This window comes from Musa acuminata, chromosome BXJ1-2, assembly GCF_036884655.1.
Source record: "Musa acuminata AAA Group cultivar baxijiao chromosome BXJ1-2, Cavendish_Baxijiao_AAA, whole genome shotgun sequence".
Lineage (NCBI taxonomy): Eukaryota > Viridiplantae > Streptophyta > Magnoliopsida > Zingiberales > Musaceae > Musa > Musa acuminata.
This window is the reverse complement of record NC_088328.1, coordinates 29,854,830-29,864,699: the sequence shown is the minus strand read 5'-3', so window position 1 is coordinate 29,864,699 and position 9,870 is coordinate 29,854,830. Positions and strand designations below refer to the sequence as shown.

Here is a 9,870-nt window from a genome sequence, read left to right as displayed (position 1 = left end):
GCTGCTACTGCTCCTCGGGAGCATGGCGGTTTGGTCCTCACCGTCGGAAGCCCCGGAGAACCCTGGCACCCTAAGCTTGTACCCGTGCGTCGGAGAAGCACGGTGGCTGTGTCTTGGGCATGGGTGGATGGTGCCGTCGCCGGTGTCTCACGACCCGGAGGTCGTAGCATGCTTGTCCTCCGGACGCTACGTTGGCGGATGCGCTCGTTCCGTCTTCCGTAGCAAGTCCACGGGCACAATTAACCTGAATCCACGGTGCTGCGGAGCTGTGCAAAGGATGGGCGATTCCTGTTTTGCCAAAGTCTTCGGCAGCGATTACTTTGGTGATTCTTTTGCCCCGAAGATCAAGGAGTTCTGCGCCTTGCAAGCGTCTGCTGCAACTAGGCATTGAAGACACGCCTCCTTTGAGCAGGAAAAAAGTGCAAGGTAGTGGAATGTAAAGGAAAATTAAAGATTGAATCTTTTTAATTAGTGTTTCTTGTCATGACTCGTTGAACTTTTTGTCAGTCTGTCCAAAGAACATTTGGCCTCAAGGATCTCTGAGAATGTTCGGAGAAACTTCCCTCTTCTCCAGGTTGATTTGAAAGGTCTAATTATTGGTAAATGGCCAGTTTTCTGTCGTCATCGATTCTGAACTTAAAGAAGTCGTATGTTGTTCGACTAAATTGATCATTAGCTTCCTTGGTCATTCTGACACAATAATCACTCACGACGGTAGCGACACGAAGAGGCGTGTCGTCAATGTAATTAGGGATGTCGAGCTTGTCCTCCAGTAACACCGTAATGATATGGATCGTTAGTCCGGGTCGGTCTTCCTACAAGCGATGTCGATATGAAGCAGTTTCGTTTATGAGGTTGACTGGGCGGCCACCATGCTCGCTCGTGGCCACATCGAGGAGCTCCTTTTAACTCTGGTCATGAATAAGGGAGGGCAACCAGTGCAAGCATTTGACGTTCCATGGTTCATCCTCCTCGTAACGAGCCCTATCGTAATGTGTCGGTGAGATGATATAGTCCCAAGACGTCCGTCTTTCTTAGATCATCTTTTCTTCATATTCTTTTATATGACCATCTAGATTGATGATTAAGGAGAGTTGAGAGAAAAACTGTGATCCATCAACTGAGATAACATCTATTTTTCTTCTTGTGTTCAGTCCCTAGAGGTTATATCTATTTATAATCGAGAGTAAAGAGTCTGAGATGAATTATTATGAGAGTTACTCCCATCAATGTTATCTCCTAGGAGAGTTACTCCCATCAAAGTTATCTCCCATCGAGAGTAAAGAGTCTGGGACTTTTTTCTATTAGCTATGTCATCAGAATCCAATTAGTTATATTATTTATATCTTATCCTATTATAAAAGGTCACAAAATCTAAGATATAAAATATATTCAAAATCAAAATAACCAAAACAAAATTTGTTTAAAAATAATTTTACCTAATTAGATTCCAAAGAATTTTGAAAAGCATTTTATATATTATCATGAATTTTAAAACAAGTCAATAAGTTCAATAAACATAATAATACTATATTAAGTCCAACTATCAATACGAGTCATAGCGGTTGTATATCATCAGTATCATACTCCCTTCCATGTACCACAATATTATTAGTTTTTCTTAAGATAGTCCATAATAACTTTTATAATTTGTCTTATCAAGACAATCCTATTATTACATTCAATTATAATATACATAAATATAAATATAAATATGATAGCAAAAGTAAATAACTTTAATTAAGTAAGAAAAATATCCATAATAGCATCCACCTAAATATGCATCGTCATATCTTTTATGCCTTACTCACAAGCTTTTGCCAATGGATCAACAATCATCATAATGGTATTTAGGTTGTCAATTGACACTTGTTGTTTTTGGATTTTTTCTCTAACTACCAAGTATTTTATCTCGATATGTTTGGAACCACTAGAGTACTTGTCATTCTTAGAGAAGAAAATTGTTGTGGTATTATCACAAAATAACAATTGAGTCGACCATACTAAATCTTGAGATGAAATTTCACAATCATAAAGCTTAATTTGTATCCTCAATATACGCCACAAATTCAGCTTCCATTATTGATGATGCAATAAGTGATTAATTTATACTTTTTCAAGAAATTATCCCACCAGCTAATATGAATACAAATCCTAAAATGAACTTCCTACTGTCAAAATAATTTGCAAAATCAGCATATGAATATCCTATCATTTCAAGCTGATCTGATCTCCTGTATGTGAGCATATAATCTTTCGTCGCCTGTAGATATCTTATTACTTTTTTTGTAACTTTTCGATGTTCTATTCTTGTGTTGCTTTGGTATCTTCCCAGCATTATAATTATAAAACTAATATTTGATCTTGTATAGGTTTGAGCATATAATAGACTTTCAACTGTGCACTCATAAGAAATATTCTTCATTTGATTATTTTCTAAGTTAGTTTTTGGGCACTAGTTTTGATTGAATTTTTCACCTCTAATAATATGTATATCATTGGCTAAGCAAAGCTACATATTAAATCTCTCTAAGATACGATTAATATATTCTTTCTAAGACAATCTTAATAATCCTTAAGATCTATCCATGAATATCTCAATGTTAATAACATATGCTGGCTCAATCATATCAACCATCTTAAAGTTCTTGTTGAGAAATATCTTAGTTTCGTAAAATAAACTAAGATTGACAAATAAAATATCATCAACATATAAGACCAATATAGTAAACTTTTTCCTACTTACCTTGAGATATAAACTCTGATCAAGAGTGTTTTCCTTAAATCTAAAAGAAATAATGGTATTATAAATTTTTATATATTATGAAGCTTGTTTAATATCATAAATGGATTTCTTAAATTTACAAGCCCAACTTTTTTTTCTCTTTTCTATGAATCCTTAATGTTGTTCCATATAGATTTTCTTATCTGGATCCCTATTCAAAAATATTATTTTTATATCCATTGAATGTAACTCAAGATCATAATGAGCTATTAATGTCATGACGATTCTCAACAAATCCTTTGTAGAAACTAAAAAAAAAGTCTTATTATAGTCGATGCATTCTTTTTGAAAAAAAAAACTTTTACCACAAGTTTGACTTTGTATCATTTCATATTGCCCATTAAGTCATGTTTTATTTTAAAGACCAATTTACAAAAAGACTCTTTTACAATTATTGGGCAATTCAATGAGTTCACATACACCATTCTGAACCATTGATTTTAACTCTTCTTTTATTGTATCATATTATTTTTCAGAATTTTTACCTTCTATGGTTTGTGAAAATGATAAGATGTCTCTTTTGATTTCTATATCATAATCTAATTCTTTTATATATACTACATAATCATCAGAAATGACATGTTTCCTTTTTCTTTGAGATCTTCTCAAAGTTGTCACTTATAATTATTCTACAAGATGACACATCAATGCTCTCGTCAATGCTATTGATGTGAGAGTTCTTCAATATTATTTTATTATTCACCCTCGTCAATGCTCTCATTAATTTGAGGAACAATAATTTCTTGAATAGGAGATGGTACGAGAGAGTTAACATGAATCTCCTCGATATCAAAATTGATCATTCGAGATTTTTTACTTCCATTGATTTCGTCATTTTCTAAAAATTTTGTATTATCAAATTTTATTATTCTCATACTATGATTAGGGCAATAAAATCTATATCCCTTGGATTTTTCTAGATAATCAATAAAATATCATGAAATAATTCTTGAATCTAATTTCTTTTCATGTGGATTGATTTTTTTTATTTCTTTAGGACATCCTTAAATGTCTCAAACTGAGTTTCGTACTAGTCCATAACTTAAATGAAGTTGATGAAATTAACTTATTAGGAACCATATTCAAAATATATATAGCTGTCCTAAGAACTTCACCCCACATTAACTCAAGTACAAAGGAAAAACTCATCATGCTCATAACCATATCCGTAAGAGTACGATCTCATAATTTTAACTTTTCTATCTAATTGTTTCTCGACTTCATTTATATACACTTCAAGAGTATCAACGGCTTGAGACTTTTTATGTATTAGATAAATATAGTTATATCTGGACATGATATCTGTAAATGTGATAAAATACCTTTCTCTACTAAAACAAGAATACGAAGTAGTCCGCAGATATCAGTATGAATAATCTCAAGGAGTTCTTTACTTCTTATGGTATTTTTATTTATATGTTTAGTTTGTTTTCCCTTAATACAATCTATACAAACATCAAAATCAGTAAAGTGTAAATGTTTCAAAATATTATCAATCACTAATTTTTCAATTATAGAGATATGCTCGAATCGTATTAAAACTATATTTCAATCCAACATAGTCAATAATGTCTTTACAAACTCAAGATCCAAATTAATTCTGTACAAACCATCTAGAATAAACTTTTATTAAATTATAAAATATATTTAGTTTATCATTAAAAAAATAATATTATAACTCATCAATTGAAACTAAATTTTTAGAAATAATAGGAATATGTGTCAACAATACATGTGAACATAGATAATAAGTCTCCACTAATATTATTTAAGATGATTTTTCATAATGATAAATCTATGATGATCTTTTAATTTTTAAATTAAAAAAATTTCTGTATATTATTTATATCATAAGTTAAAGTATTAGAATCAATCCAATAATATTTAATTTAAAATATACAAAAGGACGAGATAATATGTCTCCCATGACTAAGAAGGAGATCAGATGGCGCATTTGGCCCCCTGCCGTCCATCGACTGACAAACGTACGTGCACAGCTTTGCTTCAAGTTGGGGGATAGTCTCAAGCCGGCTGAAGCTTTAAATTCAGAACAAATCCGACCGACCATTATTAAAGCGAGAAATAGGTTTAATTTGGTCATGCGGGAACGGACTCAAAATTCAGTCGGACTTGGGTTAAATCAACCGGACCAGTTCCTCACTGAACCGGTCCAAGTCGCGTGAGTGCTTCTGGCCGCCGCTGGATTCCTCACCGTGTGGGCCCATCGCGCGCCAGCGCTTCCAGCGCACACCGCCGCGCTGCCGCGTGCCCGTGCCAACTGCCTGCTCGCGACAAAGCCAGCGTCGCCCCTCCGCAACCCTCCTCGCCTTCGATGCCGCTGGCCTTGCCACGCCCGCCGTAGCCCGCGATCACACCGCTCACTGCGGTCCTCGTCGATCTGAGATCAGTATAGTCCCATTTAGAAAAACCGTACGACTGCAGTTGCCAGTTGCATGCGACGCAAAAAGAAAACAGAATTCTTCTCGTTGCTCTGCTTCCAGTTTGTTTTCGCATTTGAGTTTCTTTCCTTTTATTTCTTAACAAGTGGTATTAGAACAAAAATTATCTGAATCAGAGTCATGAATTTTTTTTTTCTTGCTTGTTAATGATATGAACAGAAGCGCATATGCTACGAATTTTTATGATTGCAAACAAGAGCACAAGATATTGAGCATACTCAAATTCACATCGAAAAAGTCAAAATACGTCCAATTCATAGGAGCCTCGTAATAAATACGAGTACAATTCTGGAATTACAGAATTTAATGCCACACCCACACGCAAAAGTTCTACTGGCACAGTCCACGAAGCCGATGAAGTATGCCCGACATTAATGCTTACTGAATCAACTCCGAACACGACCGAAAAAAGATGGACCAAAATTGGCACCGCGGTAGAGGAGCACAATAAAGCAGACAGTGGGGAAGACGGCCAGCTCCAGTACAAGTTGAAGGATGTCCTTCGCCTGTGTTGTCTGCCCGCCATATATCTGTAGGAAGATGTTGCAAGTGAAGGCCACCAACAAAGCCATCAGCGCCAGCCCAAACGAGAAGCAAGCGAAGAAGTACTTGGTGGGGATGGCACGGCGGAACTGCTGCTCCTTGTAAGGCGAGATGATGAGGGACAAGAACAACACCAGAGACGTGGCGGCGCACGACAACCCGATCACGTACGCATGCGTGAACACCTTAAAGGGTAGCCTGTTGAAGTACACAGGGTTGCCGGTTCCGGAATCCTTCTCGCCCGGTATGGAGAAGCTGGACGCGAAGACCACCGCCGCTACGAGGCCTGAACATGTCTTGCCCATCTCCATTAGCTGACTCTTGCAGTTCTTGAACATCTCTTTGTGACTCTCGGTAAATATCTCCCGTGCTGTCTTCTCGTCCGTGTTTCGACTGTACACGAGCTCCCTAGGCACCATCTCTTTCACCATCTGCATGCATACGATTAATTAATGATCACTTGGAATTCTACAATGACAAATATTTCTCTTATGAGACATATGATCGAACACTGGGAGTATGTGACCTCAAACCATCGTATCTCGTCTTGCATTTCGACTGCATCGTCTCCGGTATCACCGACCTTCTCAGAAGCAAAATGCAGGATGGTGTTTCTGGTTTTAGAGTCGATGCTGGACAACAACCAGGATGGTAAAATGGGGTTGTCTCCCTGGGTCATCCTACGGATAGTTTCTACAGTCTCTCGGTTCCCAGATTCTATCGCCACTCGAAGAACATTTCTGCCCTTCGTGTCCAGGTAGGTTGCTGACTGTGGGCACACTTGCAGGATCTTGCCGACGAAATCATGAAGGCCCATTTGTGCGCCTAAGATCAAGGGTGGTTCGTTCCATCTGTCTTCCGAGCTAGGTGACAGTGCCTTTAACACTTTCTCCACACTCTGAGCTGCCTCTTTGATTGCAGTCGAGACAGGTGTTTCCGGTTCCTCCGACACTAACTTGTAGAGCTTATCTGTCATCCTCTTAATGAGCTCTTTCACTGCAGTTGTGGGTTCCGTGTCCGGTTTTTGGGCATCACCTTCTTTTCCAGTCTCCGGTGGAGAGTCTAGTGGACCAAGTATACTACCTTGGGTGGGGTCTTTTCCACGCACAAAGAAATCAAAGTATCCTGCTTGGGCTAAGTATTCGATGAGGTGCATAGTTTCTGTATGGTTCTTCTTCTTCCTCTCCAAACGTTGGACTCTCGGGGAGACTGCACCCATGCATTTCAGTTAGCATTAATCATGTACCGTAAAAACCTACCATAAAGTATTTTAAATTTTTGTAAGACATACATCATTTGCTAAGAAAAGTATAGGTGTAAGAACTGTTAACTCACATTGCCATATAATGTTATAAGCAAATCGCTGAATCCAGCCAGCTGCAGGACAAAATGCATGCATAAATCAATGTTATCCTACCTTTAATAACCATAACATGATAGATTAAGGGCCTTTCACTTTACGATGGATATTATTGGCAAGTAGAGAAGCTAGAACGAGTACCTGGGATGCTGGTCAACTCCAGCAGGTCAAAGAGCGTGCTGTAGTTTGATGGGAATTTTGAGCGAAAAGTCTTAGGCGAGTGGTCACCGTCATCGTCTTGTGCTACTCCAATGCGCTTGAGATTACATGTGCATGCCACAGAGAGAACCGAATCAGAGAGCTAAACGTAAAAGATGTACTCATGATTTGATGCTATGTCATTCATGCATAAGTCCATACAGATATGTTGGGTGCCACCTCTTCATCGGTTTCCTTCATTTTACTCGAGTCCTCTTCCAAAGGGATCCCTGAAATGTAAAACCAAAGAGCTCTGCGAATATTCTTATGTAAATTTTAATTGATTTTTTAGCCTCATCGTAGATGAGAATTGTTGATGTAAGTACAGAAAAAGGAGTCGAGGCGGGTAGCACTCACAGTCGTAAATGAAGGAGTCGAGGACCCCAAGAACTACTTGGCTTCGGAACGCCTCTGGAATAGTCACCAACAGCTGCAGCGGAGTGAGGGCGTGCTCATTCCGGGATTCGATCTGAGATGGATAATACTGTGCAATCTGCAAGGCAAGTACTGCAGGCGTACCAATATGTTAATTGAAGTTGAACCGTGTACAAGGGAAAGAGGATGTAGTGATAGTTACCCGGAGCATTGCCCATGATGGCACAGTGCAGCATGGTGGCGCCGTCCTCCCTCCGGGCTTCCGGTGAGCTGCTCTTTTCCACCAGCAGCCAGAACATGTCCTGCAGCCCGTACATTGCCGCCTTATGTAGCGGTATCTCCTGCTTCACGTTCCGCACATGAACGAGATTTGGCACCCTGCGGATCAGCTCCAAGGCCACTTCTTTGTCGTCCATGGCTGCAGCTACGTGAAGCGCCGTGTCGCCGTTGTAGTTGTCGGCCTTGAGCGTGGAATCTGATATTTTGGCGATGAGGAGGACGGCGAGTTTGGGCTTCTTGCAGGCGATGACGACGCTGAGCAAGGGATCGTTCATGAGGTTCACGTGGTTATCCTGCTCCACTAGACGCAGAAGTTCGTTCACGTCCACGTTCTCACGGTGGATGAGCCAGTTCAGCCGGCGGAAGCGTGCCACGTCCAGGACATGCGGTGGCTCCTCTGATCCACCACCACCGGCGCCATCTGCAGGCTGCGTCGTCCCAGGGACAGACGGCTGTTCCTCTATTTGTCTTTCTGTTCCGGCGCCTTCATCAGCAGCAGGCGTCGGCAGCGGAAACACGCCGAAGGGAGCCGCCATATCCGTCCTTTTGCTTCGTTCTCACCGACCACTATATATATATAATGGCTACGTGGAGGAGGAGATGAGGTGGAGTTGGACCCCATCGCCCATCGACCGACAGACGCCACCTTCCTCGTTTCCAGTTGATTGAGTAGCTTTGCTTCTCATCGGGGGATAGCTTGAGATTCTCTAACTCGAGCTGGGCATTGATTACTTAGATCAGAATGATTGGTAACAATTCCAAGGGAGTTAAAGTGCAAAAAGGCGAATCTCCCCCTCGCGTCTCGTCTGGCTCTTTCGATCTCTATGCAAAAGCAAAAGTAGGCAACAATGACGGCTTTTGCTAAAGTAAGCAACACAGGCTTTAAATAAATTTAAACAAAAGGGGAAAACTCCACACACTTCACTTTCTCTTGCACTCAAGTCTTACTCGAGCTTACATGGAAAAAAAAACAGGTGTCCCAATTGAATCTACGAAGCCTGCCGTGATCTCTGTCACCGAGACAGTTGCACTTATTATTATTATTTTTACAAGAAATTTTAATCCAGCACTTACGATTTTTTATTTAATAAACATATATATATATATATATATATGCTGATTACATATATTAGCAAGAAGAGACATTGTATTCTGATTCATCACAAGTGATCTGTGGTCTTTTCTTTTTCTTTCACATTGAAAGAGGAAAAGTGGGTAAAATTACATGACGGCTACAGTAATGTACTCTTCTGATTCATGCTTGTCTAGGCGTAAAAATACTCTTCCAATGCTCAAGCTGCTTTAGTCCTTTCTCCCACGCCTTCTCGTTATTATAGCGAACAGCATCATCCATCGGAATCAACGTGATGTGCCATAAAAGAAAGCATTTCTTGCACTTGAGCCTATACTTCCTTCTTCTTTTGCCTTTAGCAAACAGAACTTGTGATGAAGTGTATGTAACTCCCAGTCTATTTGTTTATACTTAAGACTCCATCTTTAAGGCGAAATCGAAACTTGTTCTTGTTTAGAGCTAACGCTCGATGAGGATTTATGTGGCTTACGGAAGCAAGACGAGTAACAACATCCTATGCCATTATATATGCATATATTCCACCAACCTTGGATCCTAAAGCTCGTGTCTTCTCCGTCAACTACAAGTGTCATCATGAGGAAGCTGCAAGGGCTGCTGCTTGTGCTCCTCGTCAACGTGGCTGCTTGGGGGGCCGAAGCCGTGATCTCTCGCATCGTAGATCGGAAACTATGCGTGGGAGAAGCACAGTGGCCGTGTTATCGGCTTCCGCGGTTGGCGCCGCGCCCGGTGATGCACGCCCCGATGATCGAGACATGCTTGATCTCCCTCCGCCCCGTCG

At 40.0% G+C, this 9,870-nt stretch overlaps 1 protein-coding gene across 1 annotated transcript; it reads right to left on the bottom strand.

Moving 5' to 3' along the window:
• Positions 1–5,489: 5,489 nt before the first annotated feature.
• On the bottom strand, positions 5,490–8,535 carry LOC135612084 (uncharacterized). The gene is made up of 7 exons (XM_065107879.1): positions 7,923–8,535; positions 7,703–7,852; positions 7,508–7,575; positions 7,289–7,403; positions 7,123–7,164; positions 6,314–6,996; positions 5,490–6,218 (listed from the first exon to the last, which is right to left on the bottom strand). The coding sequence occupies exons 1-7, from the start codon at positions 8,533–8,535 to the stop codon at positions 5,631–5,633; spliced, it is 2,259 nt and encodes a 752-aa protein (XP_064963951.1). The 3' UTR covers positions 5,490–5,630.
• Positions 8,536–9,870: the final 1,335 nt, after the last annotated feature.

Coding starts and splice junctions, on each gene's coding strand:
- LOC135612084 (XM_065107879.1), bottom strand. CDS start 8,535: ATGGCGGCTCCCTTCGGCGTGTTTCCGCTGCCGACGCCTGCTGCTGAT. Junction 7,853..7,922: donor CATCATGGGCAATGCTCCGG/GTAACTATCACT, acceptor GTACGCCTGCAG/TACTTGCCTTGCAGATTGCA. Junction 7,165..7,288: donor GGAGTTGACCAGCATCCCAG/GTACTCGTTCTA, acceptor TTTGTCCTGCAG/CTGGCTGGATTCAGCGATTT.